Source organism: Lasioglossum baleicum, chromosome 16 (assembly GCF_051020765.1).
Source record: "Lasioglossum baleicum chromosome 16, iyLasBale1, whole genome shotgun sequence".
NCBI lineage: Eukaryota > Metazoa > Arthropoda > Insecta > Hymenoptera > Halictidae > Lasioglossum > Lasioglossum baleicum.
Genome location: NC_134944.1, coordinates 10,319,344 through 10,340,457, shown reverse-complemented (window position 1 = coordinate 10,340,457; position 21,114 = coordinate 10,319,344). Strand labels below are relative to the sequence as shown.

At 42.8% G+C, this 21,114-nt stretch overlaps 1 protein-coding gene across 1 annotated transcript in view; it reads left to right on the top strand.

The window, feature by feature from the left end:
- Tmtc2 (Transmembrane O-mannosyltransferase targeting cadherins 2) overlaps positions 1-21,114 on the top strand; it is a 547,199-nt gene that overhangs the window by 289,458 nt on the left and 236,627 nt on the right. The window contains exon 5 of the mRNA XM_076440509.1: positions 2,146-2,260. Coding sequence (XP_076296624.1) covers positions 2,146-2,260 — 115 coding nt within the window. The remainder of the gene's footprint in view (positions 1-2,145; positions 2,261-21,114) is intronic.

Here is a 21,114-nt window from a genome sequence, read left to right as displayed (position 1 = left end):
AGGCTTATTGCGTGTACCCTAAATCCCCAGAAGACCCTAAGTCATCAGACGTAGACATTATGTACGTATAATTGATTTAAAAAATGTATTACAAAATATTTCAAATGCGCGTTCATGAATGATGCATTTATGTATTCTTCTTAAAAATTAATCGTATTCCTGGATACAAAATTCATTATCTTAAAACATGAATTTATTGAGTACATGAGTAGGTGCGAATTTTCAAGGGTTGATTTGACCGTTCACCTGGAGCGTTGATAACCCTCCGATAAAAAGAGTCCGCTGTCAATTCCGGGAACCTGCGAAGTTCCATGAAAATCGTGAAAGGGGATGGTCGCTTGTTGGAAGTTCGGGCTAGGATCGCCTCCTGCGACTTCGCGAACCGGTAGTGTCCCCCTAAGGGAGGATCGTCGCGGGTGTGCTCGTCCGTTCCGCGATCGCGAAGCAATTTTACGACTGTGGATTCATTTATTGCTCTTTGCTCGAGTAGCTATCGAGGCGGATGAGGATCGGCGGTAGTGGTGGTGGCGGGGCCCCGGCAAATGTTTTATTGCCGATATTGTTGGCCGAAGATAAAGCGGAAGCGAGCTCGCGATAGCTGTGCGCGCTCTGCCGCGATATTCGCGCTATCCGGAGTGTAACGGCGAGCGGTCGCGTGTGTACGGCTTTATTGCTCGTAAATACAAAGAACTGAAAAAGAAACGGACGGAACACGGAGCGGGCGAAGGGTGGAACGAAAGAGAGGGGGTTGGAGGAGTACCTGGTGCGCGTCTTATTGCCTTCCGAGGAGCCACGCTCTACGTTTAAAAATATATCCTACAGATATATATCTGAAAGAACTCATACGTTGTTTTGTGTGTGTGTATATATGTTATCTATCGGTCTTTGTATTAAGGATAGAGTACGTGAAACGTCGTTTTCTTCAATCAAACTGGAGGATCGTCTAACTTTTTCCGAACCGCCGTATATTTCATCGGAATCGTTACCGGTGGATTCTCTTTCAGTTTTCGTAACTCTACTTAAACTCTCTGTACCGTAATAATTCACGTTCCGATCGTACGGGAGGGATATCATGGACTACCAATGGCGAAACGTATTGGATTGTGCACAGAGTAATGAGGGGTGTACAGTGAACCACAGTAATATTCGGACACTCTTTTACAAGGACGACGACTTTTTTTAATATAAGATCGTACGACTTGGATATTTTTCGAGAAGTTCGAACAATTAATTGACTACATGACGTGAAAAAGAAAGGTTGAAATATTGCAATTGGTCAGAATTACGAAGAAAGTAATAAAAGTTTTTGTCTACAACATTTTTATACGGGTCAATACAGAAAATCTAAAAAATACGTTGAATAATAGAATATGTATAATTGACACAGATCTGAAAATTGTATTTTTTAAATAAACTTTTTAACAAGAACTTCTAGTATTTTCTCTGTAATTCCGACCAATTGCAATCTTTTCACCCCTTGAGTAAACTAATTGCTTTAACTTCTCGAAAAATATTCAAGTCGTATGATCTGATATTAAAAATGGTTATCGTCCTTTTAAAAGTGCCTGAATATTATTGTGATTCATGTGTTATTTATGCGAGCTACACAAAGTTATTTCAACCCCGGAACTTCTGAACATCGACTCTTCATGCGAGAGCCTAATAGAAGAGTCCCTCGAATTTCCGTTTTCGTATAATAGGTCATCAAAATCGAGGAGGACCCTTTCCTAAATAATTACCAAAAATTTCATGAACGTCCAAAAAATTATTCGCCCGTTTGCTCGTACCCGACACGCGTCCACAGGTGCAACAGATTAAATTTCGTTTCGAGACGCATTTTGTCCTCACCGATTTGTTAATCATCGCCGTGAGGGATAAGCGAGCGTTAAAAAAGCATCGTCCATGCAACCCAATCCGAGCGCAACCGGGATTTCCTTTGAGTTAAAGAACGACGAGCCCCTGACGAGTCGCAAACGCGTCGATCCGGCCGGCTTAAGGCGAATCGAATTAGCAGGTGCTTTGCGAGCCCGCGCTCCGCTACGGAAACGCCCCCTTCCCCCCCGTTCCCATCCCTTTATCTGTCCGGTGTTTTTCATGTTACCGGCGCCGTTGTGTGTAACGAGTGTCCCGTTGTGATTGTTGCAGCTTATGGTAATTTGGGCAGCGTCCTGAGCGCGCAGGGACGCGTCGCGGAGGCGGAGGAGGCGTTTGTCCAGGCGCTTAGCTATCGACCGAACATGGCGGATGTGCACTACAATCTGTAAGTACGACGGACGTTGGTCCAATAATCCACTTTGTTTCCCGAACTTTTTCTATTGTCTACGATCGCGACTAATGACCGGCTACCTAGGCCGCTTCGATCCCCAGCGAAATAAATTAGTCATTTGGTGCTCTGTCCGTGGCACCTATCTGCTCGACGATCCTCTATTTTCGAAACCGTTTCGCTCTTGATCTAGTCTGGACAGTAAGCCCGACACGATACCTTCGAGTACCGGTGACGCCATGAAATTTTTATTTTGCGTGTTGAACGAATGGATTTGATGAATTTTTTAAAAACTATACGTTGAACTAATTTTTTTTAAATTATCGGGTTGTTTTACTACGATATTGAAGTATTAAACCAATTTTTTTTAACAAAACAAATTATAAATAACATTTCTGTAGTGGGCTATGTCCCACTTAACGTTTAGGAAATTGTCTACTGCTATGTTAGGTAGCAACTCTCCTATTAGCAGAAACTTAGAATCCAAAAATATGCAATGTTTTGGACCAATTTTTCTAAAAATTATGAGGTTATTTTACTACGTTGCTGAAGTACTTAAAGCAATTTTTTTGGTTTAAAAGAATTACAAATAACATTGCTGTAGTGGGCTATGTCCCACCCATTGTTCAGAAAATTGTCTTCTGCTATATTAGGTCTATTCTCAGAATCTATCATCTATTATCAGAAACTCAAAGTCCAAAAATACGCAATGTTTTGAGAACCAATTTTTCTAAAATTTATAGAGTTACTTTCCTACGCTATTGAAGAATTTAAACAAATATTGTTTGGTCCAAATAAATTATAAATAACATTTCTGTAGTGGACTATATCTCACCTAACGTTTAGAAAATTGTCTTCTGCTACCTTAGGTAGCAACTGCAGTACTATCAGAAACTCAAAATCCATTTTTCCCCAATTTTTCTAAAAATTACAGGGTTATTTCACTACGCCATTGAAGTATGTAAACAAATTTTGTTTGGACCGAAAGACTTATAAATAGCATTAATCTAAAAATTTTTATTTTGTATGAAAGCCTACAGTCAAATTGATCACAGGGACCACAGGGTTTTATTGTTGTTTCCAGAACATTCTAAATTCAGTTTTGAAAGAATATTTGAATAGAGAAAAGTTGTTCTTCGATTTACATCCGTGAGTTACATGCATCTCGCAAAACATAGGATCCAATTCATGGCTGAAGTAGTTTTTACAAAAACATTTCACGAATAAATATTTTTTTGTCGGTTCACGTTGAAGTTCACGCAACCATGTTGGACGCATGTTTAGACGAGTAGCTTGAGAACTATTACAGTTGCAGAAACATTTGTTAAGATTGTGTAAATAACATTATGTTTTCATATTTGTTTATCTTCCGTCCAACACGAAGTGTACCATTTTCGTAGCTCACCCTGTACATTACAAGCATAAGAAAGTTGCATAAAATTTGAGTACAAAATTGTTACGAAGGGCGCCCTTCGAGTCCAGCTGTAATAATTTCCAAGAGATTCGATCGATCATGTCCCCCACCATCAGCCATAAGGACACACTTCGCTCCTTCAATATTAACAATCCAACAAAAACACCACGCGGCAAACATTTTGACAAGAACCACTTCCCACCAAACGTTCACACGTGGGCCTGTTCCCACGTAAGTAGAATATTTTCTTTCCAAACTCGGAATCTCAAAAATCCCGAGCTGTATCTTCGAGTCTCGTAAAAACTTGCTAGAACGATCGTCGAATCCCCCAACTCGATTCAACTGCGGATTAAAACTCAGAAGTCCGAATCGTAATTAACATTCATTCGCGCGGCGATGGCGTTGCGCAGCTGTCCCGAAAGCCAAAGTTCCTTTTTTCATCTGAACTAATACAGTGGACGTTCACCCCGGGTTCAGGGACGACTGTCGAATTTGCGTAATCCGCGAGCAAAGCGTCGCCGCTCCGCAAATCTCGCAAGCAATGAACCCGCTTCTGACTTAAGCAGCTGGCGTCGTCGTCGTCGGCGTCGTCGACGTACGAAATCCCGAGAAGGCCAGCGCGAAAGTGTCGGACTCGCGAAAATAGAGGACGATGAAACCGCTGATCCGTGGTGTAAAATCGGCGAACGCCGGACCGAAGGGATTCACCCGATTGTTACGGTCCTGGCGGGTTTCGAGATCCATATTATCAGGCGAAAGTGCCCGGAGCGATATCTCGATGCCTGGACAGGGACTCCATTCGTGGAGAATATCATACACGGGGTGAGAAAACGCGACTGTGCTCTCTGATAACACATCGGACCGATCCGGCCCGAGAGATTATTAATTTCCCTCGCGTGAAGCGATTTGTACCCTGTCCACCTGTTTTATTCCATGACGGCTGACTTAACACTTGTGTGACGTCACGCGAGAATGGCCCACTTTTTTCAAAATTGTTATTGATATCTACTGGGTCGTCCAGGTGAATCCGGACGAATCATTGGATAACGAAGAATCAGAAAGTATAATGCTAAGGTTTTTACTACACACAGATACCTGGATGGTAGACTTCAGCATCCCCTAGATACTTCCCCAATTTCACTATCAAGGTAGCGGCCCGGGTCAAAGTTTACAACACCTTGCCGGGCCCACCGAGTGAGAGCAGAGCCGGGGGACTTCTTCTAATCTCCCACACTTCAGCACCCCTACTAGCTTGACTTTATTTATAGGCCCATATTTCTTTTATAGGCTACCAGTCGAGTGTGGGGGACAGTGGTAGGTACTGAGAACAGGGGAAAGACAGTGTCCGGCCCCCTAGACCGTCAGTTCTCGGCTCTGATGTTAGGGTACCACATGGTACCTCGCACTCTTCCTCATACCCAAGCGCGTGAAGTTGCTGGTGACTTTGCGGACCAAGTTACCCTTCCGTTGGGAAAACTAGGGAATGACATTGTCCGGCCCGTAGACTGCCAGTCCTCGGCTCTGAAGTTAGGGTACCACACGGTCACCTCGCACTCTTCCCCACACCCAAGCGCGTGAAATTGCTGGTGAATATGCGGACCAAGTCCCCCTTCCCTTGGCAAAGTTAGGGAAAAACAGTGTCCGGCCCCTAGACCGCCAGTCCCCGGCTCTGGAGTTAGGGTACCACATGGTACCTCGCACACTTCCCCATACCCAAGCGCGTGAAGTTGCTGGTGACTTTGCGGACCAAGTTGCCCTTCCCTTGGGAAAGCTAGGGCAAGACAGAGTCTGGCCCATATGTCGCCAGTCCCCGGCTCTGGAGTTAGGGTACCACGCGGTCACCTCGCTCTCTTCCCCATATCCAAGTGCGTGAAGTTGCTGGTGAAGGCCCAGTCAAAATTACGTCCCCATTCGGAGAACTAGGGGTTGACAACAAGGTCTCAGGAGGCAACAACATTGTTTACAAGAATCCGCAAGCTATTAACACAAAAATCGCACAATAAAGTGTTTCCACTCATAGAGTATCGTCGGTTTAAAAAAACACCTTCATAATCACCTCGATGAAAAATCCTCGAGGCGGCAATATCTCGGCGGCGAAATCAAGTTTCCTCGAGGTCTACCGTCTAAAATGAAAGATACCGGGGGCGTAAGCCAGAAGCGGACGATAATGGCCACACACGATACGCTTCCTTTCATTGGCGAGGTCGATAGCCACGAAGAATGAATCCGGGTTATCCGAGTGGCCCGGGCAATTTCTTCTCCGCTGTACACCGGCTAAAAAGTTTCTTCCACGAAATGGATCGTAATAACGTTTCCCCTGGCCGTGTTCGCGGCGTGAAATTTTATGAAGTTAGATCGCGGCCGGCCTCCCCGCTGGCCGTGACTATCTCATCCCCCGTTCGTTTTATTAATCGCAGGGACTTGCTCGTGGAAAAATTGCCGGACCCAAAGGCGAGGCTGGGTATAGCACGCTGGCAAGGGAAAATAGGAGTGGATGGGGTTTTCCTTTGTGGATTGGGGGGTTCCTTGTGTGGCAGCTCTTCAAGGGGAATTTGCGACCTCGGTGAAGAAATTGATTCTTCACAGAACAATCTTGTAGTTTTAAAACTGGAACTTGTGAAGATGCCGAAAATCCAAGTTTCAATGTTAGGAACTCACTGGTTCAAAAGTTATGCGTGTTTAAAGTTGAGCGTTTCACGGCGAGTTTACATGGCGGCGCCCGTCGAAAGCGCTGGAAGTCGCTGAACTTTAAACACGCATAACTTTTGAACCAGTGGATGCCTAACATTGAGACTTGGATTTTCAGATTTTTCTCATTAAAATCTACAGGATTACATAGGAAAAATTTTAAATACTTGGTCCCCCGCAGTAAAGTTTAACCTTGACAGTCCTTTTTATTTGCAAAATTACATTTAATCAGTTCTATAATTCCTGAGGGCAAAGTTAGGGTATATTTGTAACCTAATAGATAAAAACAAAAGAGTTTAGGTACATTTCCTGTAGAATCATCCTCCCGCGCCTAATCTAAGGGACATTTCAGTGCGTCCGGGATTCGAAAGAAGATATCCGGAGTGTTAAAGCTCCTAGATTAGTGATTTCGCAGATGGGAGCCTTTCAGCTTCATTTACCTCCTGGCTCGGCTGTCTCGGCGATGTTTTCTTCCCGGACCGGACCCTGACTGGTCCGAGTCGCCTTACCGGCTCTCTCGCCTCCTACGAACGTGGCCGGTTTTCTCCCAGATAATGGATAACTATGTTGCGCTGAGTGCGAGCGTGAGTGTATAGTACGTAGAGCGGCTTATCGCAAGCTCGCAGAGGGATGCCCGGCGGCGGCTTATCGACTCACCTGGCTTGACAGGCTTCCACGTCCTCCTCGAACGGACTCGAAGAGGATCGGAAGATGATGAGCGGTGATCGGAAGTCTTGAGAGAGACTTCTGGCGGTCCTCCAGGGAACGCCGAGCTCTGAACTGGGATAATGAAAGTCAACGCGCGCCGCGAAAGAATTCCTTCGAGAATTGCTAATTTTGTCCGGCGAAGCGGAGACAGATGGTGTGATCCATACCAGCTACTGCTCTAACTATTTCATGGGAAAAATGAGCCATGACGTTTTACACTGGGTGCTTCAGAAGTGGCCGAAATAATTCAGTTATTTAACTTTGATCTATAGCAGTGTCTTCTATCTCCAACTGTGTAGGAGATAAGCTTGTTCCGGTTGCGTGGGACACCCTGTAGACATCAGACTTGAGATTTGAAGTTCGACATCATACAATTTATTTGTATATCAAGCCGGGGCTTTTTGGAAATGCGTCTTTGTTCCAACGTTGCGAATAGATTCATCAGCAATCAAGAGATTCCCAGATAATTATGTGTATCTTATGTGTGTTATGGTTCCACTGATATAGTGGACCCAGCTCATGTTCTACTTCGTCGCCTGGAAAATATGGCAACATCAAAAATACCCTAAAGCAGCGTTGGCCACGGCCGGGACCCCTCAAACGCTTGCTTCCCTCACCAACCTCTCTTTCATGCAGCGAGCAGTTTCGTCGCGATCGTAAAATTATTGCTAGTAAATTATTTTGCAAACGGGTGTGCAGAATACAACACATTCTTTTTTAAAGGTCCCTTTAGTGTTTATCTGGTAAAACGAAATCGTGTCAACGCTGTGTGTGTGATATAGTTCTCGTTGACATGCGATGTAGCCTCTATCACATTCATCTGATAACGACACATGAAAAATGTTCTTAAAACTAGATATATCACGCCGATATCGGTATGAAAACTTTATGAAATGCAACGTGGACAATGTGGAAAATTTTAACGTTTAAATCTCCCGATGAGTGGATTATGTTTTCCATCAGTCATTTCCGGGATTTCTGATTTACGAGAGCTTCGAGCTTCCAGAAAATTGCTGATGCAAAATTTTATCTGTATAATTTCAATGTTTAAAGGCTTTTTATAAAAGTTGTTTGTTAAATGTACGTGTTGCTCGGTTTACAACAGCCATAGATTATAAACTATTACAGTTTCATAGAATATAATTTTAATTAGAAATAAGAAATACAATGGTTGCCACAAATAGTCGAGAATAAATAATAATTAAGGAACGTCTTGCATGTGATACCAGAGGATGGAATAAGAAAATCCCGTTTAGCCACCAGTTCGAAATCAATTTTTCTCCAGGTCGAGGTAGCAATTCCCAAGCCAAAATTTCAGCAGGTTCTTCGATCCCGGCCACGTATGCGTCGTCTGAAGCCGAATCGGAGCGTTTGCACGACCGCCTGTCGCCCGTTCCTCGAATCCATTACCCGAAATCTAACGCCACCGTCGCCGATAGGAACGTGGCCGTACGGTGTGTCGTGACTACGGCTCGATACCTTGAACACAGAGACGAATACATACATAGTTCTAGAACGTGTCGGGCCGGTCGTAACGTGTCGAGCACAATTCCGCGACGGTTCCTGTTGTCGCGAGATCTGCCGGGACACGCGAAAGAAACGACCTGAACGGTGCGCGATAAACCGGTGGCCGCGGTACGTTGTCCCTTCGACAGAGCGGATCGATGATCGCGTCACGAACGACACTGGGCACTCTTGGCGACAGGATATCGCAGGATTCGTACACCTACGGATCTCTCAACCCCATAACCCAGGATTCGTACGCCTGTGGGTCTCGCGACCCTTTAACCCAGATACGATTACAATGCTGTAAGGTGGATCCAGCATCCGGCACCGTAGGGCTTCTTGTGTTAGCAGACCTCGTTCGAAAGATTAGTACGGGCTATCGGAAATGTTATTGCTCTAGGGCAGGCCCGGGAAACTTCTTCCCCGCTTCACGAATCTCACCACCATCGCCTGTTCCGAGCAGGGACAGAGATCGTGTAGGGAAACTATTTTTTTTATGACTGCGTCGACCGCGCCGGAGGTACTCTACGTCCAACGAGAGGTGGCAGGGATTTTGACAGTGGGGTGCATGGGGATCTGCGAAACCCCACTTCTGACCAGGGTTGCCATATGCGAGTCTCGTCAGGCCCCTTACCCTTCTGCCCCTCGCCCAGCTGCGCGCCTTTGCTTCCCCCACTCTTTCTACTAACGCTGACGCATGAGCTAAGTTAGCTTGCTCCACGTGGTACGCGTCAGCGTTAGTGGGTAGAGTGGGGGAAGCAAAGGCGGGCTTCGCTGCGCAGCTGGGCGAGGGGCGGAAGGGTACGGAATGCTGCGGATCCCACTCTTGCGCTTAGGTTCTGGCGGGAACGATCGTCATCTCGCTCTATTGCAGTCGCACTCAAGACGCTCGTTTGCTGTCTTCGTCAAGCGATTCGGCCAATCGCGGAGGACGTGTAGCGCGGAGTAGGGATCCCACGTGGTACCTACAAGTTTCTCTGTGCCATTTTTCGTTGGACGTAGAGTACAAAGGATGCCGAACGTAGAAAAGGACAGCATGTAAACACGGACCACGCGACGGAGGCAGCTCGAGCTTCTTGACCCCTCGTGGGGAAGCCCCCCCTGTGGAAGGGGTAGGCGAAGGGACAGTGATCGTGGAGATTCTTAGGAAGCTAGATCACGACTTTACTGTACTAGTGTACTGATTCTCCCACTACCAGTGGACCAGGTTCCCCCACAATCAATTATTTCATATTGCCCTTACCCTCACCCTTATTAAATTAAAACTCACTCTGTTTGGGGGGAGACATCTTATCATGGAGATTACAAGTATTCCCTAGATGAACGTGATTCCGTCAAGTTAAGCTAAATTTCGAACGGCACTGAATGACCTTGGAATAGGCTACAGGGATAGCTACGTGGACCTTTACTTTTTTCTTCGCATTTTCGACTGATAATAAATTCTAATTAATATTCTATATACTAGTAAAGTATTCTAGAATGACAGCAACAATCTTTATAAAATTCCGACATAATCGCCGGCAGCTAAAGTGTTGAATTGCATACTTAAAGGCATGCCCTACAAGTATTCTTGAAGAAGGCGATTAATATTTTACACACTTTTAATATTTTATATTGTAGTAATCTAATTTGGAATGGCCTATTAACACTAAACCTACCGAGCACTGAAAGCGATTAAAATATTTCCTCTGATAAATATGACAAGGCTCTATTTATCTTGATTTCGTGCAATTTTTAACACAATATATGCTTGGATAAATAAATTTAGCGAATCAATTTCCATGTAAGCAACGTGTCATCGTTTCAATCATTATAAAATTAAAAATCTAAGACCGGTTATTTGACCGGCAGTGGTAGGTTCAGTGTTAAACAATTCTCAGCAACAGACTTTAAAAAATTCCGACATATATAGTCGCCGGCAGCTAAAGTGTTGAATCGCATACTTAAAGATACGTCCTACACGTATTCTTGAAGAAGGAGGTGGTCTCTGAGAGTAGACGTGGCGAATCCGGGAAGTAGCAGTATGAAATGACTACGATGCTTGTCCGTAGCATGTAGGCTTGGCGTAGGTAGTCCGGGCAACAGCCCGCAACAAGCCCGAACATCGTATGCTGGTCGCACGGGCTATTCGGTGAGCACGGCTGCCCTAACCGGCAGCGTTCCGGACCCTTGGAAGACTGATGATGGGTTTAGAAAAGGACGACGGATGTTGATTTATTAAAACCCAGCCCCGGCTCGATCGTAAGTCATCCGCCGATGGGCGACGGTGAATGGAAAATTGATTAGTCGACTGGACCGACGTCGACGACGACGACGGCGACAGGAAAGAAACTTGTCCCGTTCCGCTCGCCTGGGAATGCTGTCCGATTATGTAGCACTTAGGTAATGATGTCGCGGGATCGATAGGTAATTAACAGATGCTCGGCCGGTTCGCGGGAGATGTTTTAATCACACCGGACGTCCTGCAAAAAAAAAATGTTAAGGTGGAAAAGACAGAGAGAGAGAGAGGGAGGAGAGGGTAGATTAAAAAATAATTGCCTTCGCGAGCCGGCGACGGAGCCGGAGAAGCTTACGATGGACGTTGAATCGCTTGAGCCGATGAATAATTACGGTGAGACCGACGTTCGGCCATCGGCGCGAATAGCCCGCTTTATTAAAACCGAAAAAGGAGACGCGTGGGTGGCGGAGTTAGAATAAAAAATAAATAAAACGAACGCAGAGTGACAGCAGCGAGAGAGGACCGGGGAAAATGGACAAGGTAAAGAGTATCCGTGACACGTTAATTAAGCGGCGGGCGAGAATTATTGGCCGTTTCACAGCCGAGTCAATGCACCGGATCCGCCAATGGCGGTAATTACCTGCCGGCAAATAGAATCAGTTGATTCGACGGCGAAATTGACACCGGGCTCAAAGGAGGGGTTTAATTGTCGCCGCGACGCCGGGGGTGCGTCGACGTGGTCGCAACGACGACCCACGATGTATACCGAGCACGTTCGCGAAACGCGACACTTGGCGGTGGCGGGGAAGAAGGGTTGGAGGATGTGGAAGGTCCAGAAAATGCCGCAACCCAGCCCTTCGTCAGATCGAGACTCTTGTGTCCACACTCTATCTTCCCCTTCTACGAAACCATTCCCCCACGATTTCGTGCATGTGTCCGGTACTGACAGAGGGTAACCTTTTCCCCTCAGTTTGTGCTCCCTCCCCTGGACTGGCGACCCTACCAGAGTTTGGCAAACATTTTATTCAAATAAAAATTTCGAACAAAGTGGATTTTTTCCAAGTGGGTTTTAAACCCACTTTATTCGACATTTTTATTGAAATAAAATTTTTGCCCAACTCTGGCTACTGTGGACGAAGTCATTATTGGTTCACTGTGCAAACTATAGTAAATCAAAGTAAGTAGGTTTTATATTTTACAATTATCAAGATTATAAAAATTCAATTGTGGATAATAGTGGAATAAATTTCTTTATCAAAGAGCATATAATAAATTGAAAATTACGGACAGTCTCAGGAAATTTAGTGTTGCCATTTTTATAAGGCAACATTTACCAGATAATTAACCAGATTTTAATGCTTGCTACGTTTAGTGATAAAGGACCACACCATTTAATTGTTTTTAGAAGTTGGAACAATTGCTTTATTTGATGACGTGTGTAAAATTGGAAAAATTGCAATTACCACTTCAGTTTGTTGCAATCGAGTTAGAAAAATGTTTAAAACTTGTCCTAATGATTTTTTTTCCACTGCAGGATGTGTATTATAATATTTAAAATCACCAACAAATGTTTGTGCTGTTTTCATTTTGAGAGATACTTTTACCTCGTGGACTGTGTTTCGAAAAATGTAATACCACTTGACATGTCTATAGACACTGCTCACGCGTGGACGGAGAAGGTCGTTACATGGTTGACTTCGTTCACATCCATCACTACTATACGGTGCAAGATTTATTGCAACATTTAAGTTTCATAGTCATGAACCTTAAAATTGAGGTTAGAATTTTGTTTCTGTATTGAAACTTTTTCACAGTGGGCCAAAAATAATGAAAAATTCAACGAAACTCTGAAGATGTTAATCTGACAGTTAATAAATAGCTAGTATGTGTGTGGACACAACAACATTTAAATTTCATAGTCACGAACCTTAAAATTGAGGTTAGAATTTTGTTTCTGTATTGAAACTTTTTCACAGTGGGCCAAAAATAATGAAAAATTCAACGAAACTCTAAAGATGTTAATCTGACAGTTAATAAATAGTTAGTATGACACAATTATTTTGCAGACATCAATTTAAATCATCCGTGACAGATAAAGCTGTGTATTTAAACTGAGCTGCCAATTAACAAAGGATTATAAACAGAAAAACAGACAGTTTACATGAATGTATAAAAAATCTTTTTAAATTCTCCCCTACCTCGAACTCGCGTAACAAAAAATAGTATTTGATATTTCTCGTTCTGTTTTCCATGCAGATTTACAGTCTTCTGTTTATGCAACGGTTAACAGACGCCGAGCGTATTATCTGCATATTTGCATAATTTTACGAACGCGAGTTGACGTAATTAAACGTATATTTTTCAATCAAACAAATAGCAAACTAGGAAAAAAGTAACACGCGCGGGGGTATCACGTTCGAAACATACACGAGGGAGAAGTGCAGCGAGAAGTGCATTCGAGGGTTTTCATAACTGCACGGTCTACGGGAAATTGCGCGACCGAGCGTCGCCATCTTCGCGAAGAAGCCGCTCACGGTGGGAAGGCTAACGAAATCAAACTCCGCGATCCAAAGGAATTAATTTGCTTATTGTCCCGATGAAATTGACGCGAAACGAGCTTTGCGACGAGCACGCTAATTGAAGCTCGTCGCGCCGCTTCTCACCCTTTGAGAATCATCATCAGCCCATTTCTCATCTTGCCGCCTCCGCATGCCCCTCGCGAACTTCGTTAAACGGGACAAAATATTTGTTTTGTATTCGGAAAGCGTCTTTGAATGCGCTCGAATGCGCCGGTTGTTAACACTCGTCATCGTTGATTCAAACGGTAGAGACAGAGCGGGGATGTTGAGCTGAAAATTTACGGTTGATGATCTGTGGAAGTTGGTGGAAACAACGTATTTGACTTTGACAGCGCGTGAAGAATTCCTAAGAGTGGAAGATGTGTACAGAATGTCGCATTCGAAGTTTCGCCTGCAATTATTTACCAAACTATAACTTGTTGTAAACAATATTTCGAATGAAACTCGCTGTGTTTCGAGGAGGACATTTTATGGTGGTCACAAATCCTTTCTTAGCTAAATCTTGAACGGCAATAATTGACCTTGAATGACCTGGAAAGCCAAAAATGTTTGCAGTCAGTAGATTCATCTCGAAAACATACGGTTTCGTGTAAAAAACAGGGGATTAAATTGTAAGATGTTATAATTTAACTTAGAACATTCTGTTGTACAATATTGCAGATTGAAAATCTACCGCATCAGAAAGATATGGTACTACCATTTAAACATTTTACAAAAATGCCATTTTAATGTATTGTTGCTTCGCTTTTTCCTGTGCAAGTAATTTGTTAGACTGAATTACTATTTCAGTAAAACGTTAGGAGAAAAATAATTTTGCTCAATATTATTTTTGAGTTTTTCGATAATATATAAACAAAAGTTTGTTTATAAATAGAAGTAAAGTTGACAACCGTGACATTGGTGTTTTCAGTGCGTTAATGTGGAAAAAAGCACAGTCCCAACAACGGTGTGCCAACCATTACGTTATCCCCTTAGATATCGGAATACAAACTGTAGACGCGGACAATAGCGAGCGCCACGTCCTAAAATGAACAATGCCTATGAAGCGAATTCAGTGATAAATAAGGGGAGATAATTGGGTGAGAGGAGAGCAACAGATAACTGTCAGAAACCGAAGCGCCACGTAGCAGAATTGGCCCGCGTTACTTACAATACACCCATTACGTTGACAAATGGATGCTCGACGAATAACTGACACTGAAAGCAGCTACTTTCGACTGTATCAACTACCCCGAGCACCTCCTGCAAATTTATGCGCAGCACCGAAGTAAATGTAACATCGCTGCGACGCGAAACTATGGCGATAAACCCTCGAACGACTCACGGCGAACTTATATTCCGTTTAGCCCGTGTTCTCGGTAATTTGAACGCACTTTGAACTCGTTTACCCTGAATATTGCGACACCGACGAACATAATATAAATTAAAGTCTCCTGGCTAATGGAAACCAGCGACAAAAATATACCTGCGCATCGGCCAGAGGTGTACGTTCGTGTTCGTGTGTGTACAAGATCGAATTTCCAAGCGATCCTTTCCTGAGCAAGACTCTCGCTGTTTGCAAGGTGTACGGTTACTCCGACGACCAATATTAATGCTCGATTGATTCCGCGTAATGGAACCGCGGATCAACTACGGGCTCGAGTATCTGATGTAACCGCCGAGTATGCACAGCCAAAACATCATTATCAGCGGATCTTTATGCAGAATAAAAATTTTCTACCGGAATTGCAACAAACTAGAGTGAAATTGAAATTGATTTTCTTTCTTAGTACATATGTTTAGTAGGTTGACAATAATGTAATAGTATTTCTAAATTCTTCTAATACTTTTACTGTTTTAAATTACACCCACTCATTTTTCTTGTAAATGCATAAAATCCGCTGTCTAATCATTGCTATAAACGGAATTGTCGTACAGGGTGTCTCACTTAGGTGACACCCCCAGAATATTCTCTCTAATTTTGACAAAATAAACAATTTTTTTATGGGTGATTTGATTAGTATTAAGTGTTCTTTAAAAATGTTGTTTCTTCTCATAGTTTTCAACGTCGACGATGGTTTCTTTTTATATACAGTGAATATAATCACGATAACAGTAATATTTATTCACTTGTAAAAATAAACAAGTTGATTACACATTTAATGGTAATGTTGAAAACAAAATTTATCACGATTATCATAGCGATTTGAAGATTTATCAAGATATTGATCTTTCTATACTAAATATACAAAATTTGGTGTGGCAAAAGTAAGTTAAAGTATCGTTTAATATTATAATACTGTCCAATACCAAATTTGTAATACCACACGATAGAGCAGACTTTTATCTTGAGAAATCACCGTTTGAAGTTTTGTATAGTTCGATTTTCCGCTGAACCCTCGTTTTTTCAGATAAATTCAAAAATATCCTCAAAATGTGGTGCAAAAGTGGTGTCTCTCCGTCTTTAATGATTGTTTAAACATTCATAATGTATTAGTATTGGATACCACTGTATTCGGGAAAGCCTACAGAATCTTTTGCTGCAAAGAACAATTCAATATCTTTTATAATAACATCACAATATTTGTTTAAAGTTGAAAAATACATTTTTTTTTAAAGTCATGTTTTTCAAAATCTATTCGTCTAGGAGAACAATTAAGGGCAGATTCGGAATCAGCGCATAAAACTCTATAGGAACCACCATCACAATGTAATTGTGAAACAAATTTGGTGTTGGACAGTGTTATTAAACTTTAACTTTTGCCACAACAAATTTTGTATATTCAGTATAGAAAGATCAATATCTTGATAAATCTTCAAGTCACTGTGATAATCGTGATAAATTTTGTTTTCAACATTACCATGAAATATGTGATCAACTTGTTTATTTCTACAAGTGAATAAATATTACTGTTATCGTGATTTCATTATTGAAAATATGAGTATCAACTTACTTTTGTTATCCACTGTAACTATCAAATTACACATAGAAAGTTGTTTAGTTTGTCAAAATTGAAAGAGATATTCTGGTGGTCATGCTTAAGTGAGACACCCTGTATATATTTAGCGTATAGTAGCTGTATATAGACTTTTTGCATAATGAAAAAAAGATTTGCAGAATGCATAATAGCTGCACTTTGACAATTGTATAAATATGTTCTATTTTTGCCACAGAATTTATACAAACATTCTTTTAAGGTTTATTTCTTTAACCACTTTTCAATTATCCACTTGTGCAAATTATCCATTTTGATCAATATCAAAGAGGGGGTTTGAAGATTAATTTTAAGAAGAGTATAAACCTGAAAATTATAGTTTTCGATTGAAGATACAGTACTAAAATATGCATATCTCAATGAATAATTCAATTTTCAATTGAAGTGGGCAGTCGTTAACAATTTTACCACCTGTGCGGCCACTCAGACTGAATAAATAATACTAACTGCAGCAGAGTTTTCAGTCGGAAGTGCGCAAACATAGTAGATGCATCGACCATCTTCGCTATGGTTAATTGATACGCAATGCTGCAAACGGTATGCAGTACATCGGCGAGCGCTTGGAACTATAAACTGGGATAGAAATCGTCTGTTACGGGGAATTAATGTGTTCTGGCAAAGTTGGAATCCCGGTAGTTCCCGCGTTCATTGAACTCAGCCCTTTGAAGCACATTTAGGGGAACCTAGAGAATTTTTAATATCAATTGATTTTTGTTTATTTACATCAACGGCGCACGTTTTGGCGCAATGGCTACCAGTACTGTGGGCATCGAACTGAAGAATTCGCGAATGAGAACAATTTTATATTTATACGAAATCGACTGGCTCGGGTTGAGGCCACTTTAATTGTTTCGTCAATAAAAGAATTGTTGAAATAGCACACGGTTTTTTAGTACGAAACATTTTAATTAACCTCCGAATACCGGCAACTTTCATATCCAAAATTATGTAGCCCCTGTTACGCGAACTCTTTGCCAATTTTAATGGCGAAAAGTATTCGATTAAACAACTTAATTTATTATTAAAACTAGCCTGTGGATTTTCATGCAAAATTTTCTGTATCGTCTGGAAAAAATAGAAGGTGAATAGGAATTTTTTTCAACAAAATTATGTAGCCCCTGTTACGTGAACTCTGCCAATTTTAATGGCGAAAAGTATTCGCTTAAACAACTTAATTTATTATTAGAACTAGCCTGTGGATTTTCATGCAAAATTTCCTGTATCGTCTGGAAAAAATAGAAGGTGAACAGGAATTTTTTTCTTTAATTAACAATTTTACTGTTTCGTCATAGTACTTTAATTTTTTCAAGATTCTCATACATCATTAGACGGTGTATTATTTTATGTTTGATAAAAGGACAAGGTCTGCTATCACTTGATTAATATCCCTCTTGAATGTCGTCCACTCTTCGATGTTTGTCAAATATTATTATTTCTCGTTTTTGTGAATATTTTCCGTGAGGGGCAGTACAAACACTGCATCAGATCCTGTTTGTGTGAGACTCTACTCACGTTATGGTTCCTAGAAGTATTTTTCTGGGCAAGCATCAGTTATGCAAACACGCTTAAATAATCGATAAGCATAACAGCAGTGCTCGCTCGGTGGATGCAGATTCAGAATCGTGTGCCCAATATTATCGAGGGAGTGGTTTTTCTGCAAATTGCCGGGTATTATATTCCCCAGTCCACTGGATTCTTAAGAATACACGAGTACAAGAGACGAGTATAATAGTGAACATAAATCAAGCAAAGAAGTTGATGCAAATTCCTCTTTACACTCTGCATTTTATGAATATAAAAAACAATATTCCTTTTAACAGATAAATGTTTTTCTCTTTCTTTCGTCTTAAAGTTGTTTTTAAGAGAATGGATGAGTACTATTGGATTCAATGAAACTAATTTTCTTTCGTGAACCGTGCCGAACCTATTTAATATGTCTAAAAAAATATTTTTTTTTAATGAAGAGCATTCTTTTATCTTGAAAATGCATTTCCCCATCAAATTTAGAATTACAGTTCAGCATCTATGAAATAAGTGATTCTTAATGGACTAATGAAAGTTGTCGAAGTTATTTCCCTTTGACATGGAATAATGCCGAAAAGAAAATAATCATTTCCTCAGAACTTAGTATTCTTTAAAGCGAGATATTTCAGTGGATACATTGATGTTCATCGAATGTATATTGCTTTCTCAATGTCCATCACCTCCAAAAACGATTAGACTAATAAGATTTATTAAAAATTGTACAAGCATTTAAAAATCACAATTTCTTAAGAACATCTTTGAAGGTGTTTCTCGTATACCTCCATTATTAATTTGATTCAATCGCTAGAAATTGAGTACTCGTGTACCACTTCTGATACTGTGAGTCCAGAAAGACCCGGGCACCGTTGCCGGAGGGTTGAAACCGAAACACATTTATTTCGATCGGTGACCTAACTCCCATCGATTCCCCTAATCTTATAATTGCTGCGGGGTGACCAACGTATCAGGAACTTCAGCCCGGTACACCTGGCAGACCCGACTAAAACCTCGAATCGAAAGCATCACCGTGATTCATCGTCGGAGAAACGTCGAATGACGCAGCTGTCGTGGATAATGGAGGTTCGGAACGATCCTCCGGTAAGCGTTACAACTTCCGGCGGAATATAAAAACAGCGTTAGAGGGCCAATGTCGCGATAGTAATCGGTCCTCGGGGCCATTCGAAACCGTTCAAACGGGAGGTCCACGTTGTGCGCCGTCTGATCGGAATAACTTCTGAGCGAACGGCGGGGTATTACCGGGGTGGATGTGCCAATATTTAATTCGCATTAAGCGACGTGACTAGACAGAATCGAAACGGACGCCTGGAATCGACGTGTTCCTCTACGAAGATCCCGAGTCTGGTGGAGAGGTGTAGCGGCGGGGGGTCTCGTCGTTTCGCAGGAGTCGCGTCAGGTCTAGAATTCGCAAGGCGATAGGCGAGGCTGCGAATTGAATGGGAAATTGATGGGCTTCGCCCTGTCGGCCGTGTACGCGCCGTATATCCGCCATACCCTCCGCTGGATTCCGTTGTGTCCCAGTCGTGTATACAGCCTGTACCTGCGAGCGTCTGCACCCCCCTCCCCGCCCTTCCCCGCGTCTGATGCTTTCCCAAACCCCCGATTCACCCCCGACGCTACACACGACGCGTTCCTCGTCGCATACAGAGCGTCTCGTGGATCCCTGGACCTCGGCTGACGGTGTGCGCGTTGCGTGTACAGCTGCAGGTAGCCGACGGTAAACGTCGCCGGTCCGTTTGGACCGGTGTTTACCCATGCTGACCGCTTGAATATGTATCGTCCCCGCTCTGCTTTGATTGTACGCCTTCCGCATTTGCATACGGAAGTGTCTGGGACGCGAGCCACCGCTCCGACCACCCTCAAGACGCAACAGTCGACACCGACGCGAAGGATTTCACAGCGCACCTTCCTTCTGGATTAAGTCCGACCCCCACATCTTCTTTAATTTCGAGAAAGTAACAAATTTTCTATGTGTAATCTGAAGGGTATCAAGTGGTCAGTGTCCTGCAGGAGTTGTTTCTTTCAGACGTTATTTTTTCTCGTAGTTTTCAAGGTCACCGATGCTTTTTTAACTCCAAAGTTGAAGGCCAAACTCCAATTTCGTTTGTAAGGAGAATACAGATATAGATTTTATGTAGAAATGGAAAGGCGAAATTCTGTGACAGTACAGAATTCTGCGAAAGTGATTAATCTTTCAAATTTGATTTTTCATCAACACGAGAATTAATATGTACTCTCGAAAGCCCGGTGCAACGACCCGAATGAAATCCGACATCTCGAAAGCCGCGTATTATCTTATCGCGACAGCGGGTAGAACCGGCAGACTTAGCGGGCCAATAAGATCCTCTTCAGTGATGCATTACCTCACCACGTCCCATCGATCATCTTCTCAAAAGGCGTCGGTCGTCGTTGCCGGCCGTGAATCTGTTCGCCCGTACCCGGCGAACCATCCACGGACGTATATGCAAATCCTGACTTATCTCGTGGTGCAACGTCCCTTAGCCCGGGGAACAAAAGTATCGTCATTTTGGGGGAAAGCGTTCTCTCACGCGGTAAGCCTCTCTCCCTCTCCGTTCGGTCCCCGGCGCGCTTTATCTCCTTTACGCGATGAACATACCCGCGCGAGACGCTCGAACTAAAACCAGCTCGTGTCGGTGGTTAGTATATAAGAGTATTATCTCAGGTTTACGTCTGTGTTATCAGATATCACGTCGTTGTGGGAACCCGGGTAACCCGAGTGTGAGCCACGGCGTTTCACGCGCGTAACAACCATCCCGAGGATCACAAGAGACTGAGACACCCGTGGTTTCCGGATGATCTTGCCCGACTTCCGACCATTCATCGGCCCGTTACCCGATTCCACGGATCCATTTACAAATATTAGAGGTACTCGGCGATCACTCAAACAGCTTAATTGCCACGGCCAAACTCGCTCCGCCAATCTTAGACAGCGGTTGCCGAGACCCACTGTTTCAGACCTGCACTTGGTCGCCGCGAGACCAAAAATTAGGCGACCGTACTCGACGACATAGGATAGTCTTTGTTATTATTAGGCTTCCCTTTCTGACCCTTCTGTCATATTCTGAAATATCTTCAGGTGCAAATATAGTGTAATCTCAAGCAGGCTAACAAGAGAATTAAGGCTGGCTACAACAGCAGCAGATGAACAAGTAGTCACCGCCTTTAGTTCCAATTGATTTTGTTTATTTATACCAACGGCG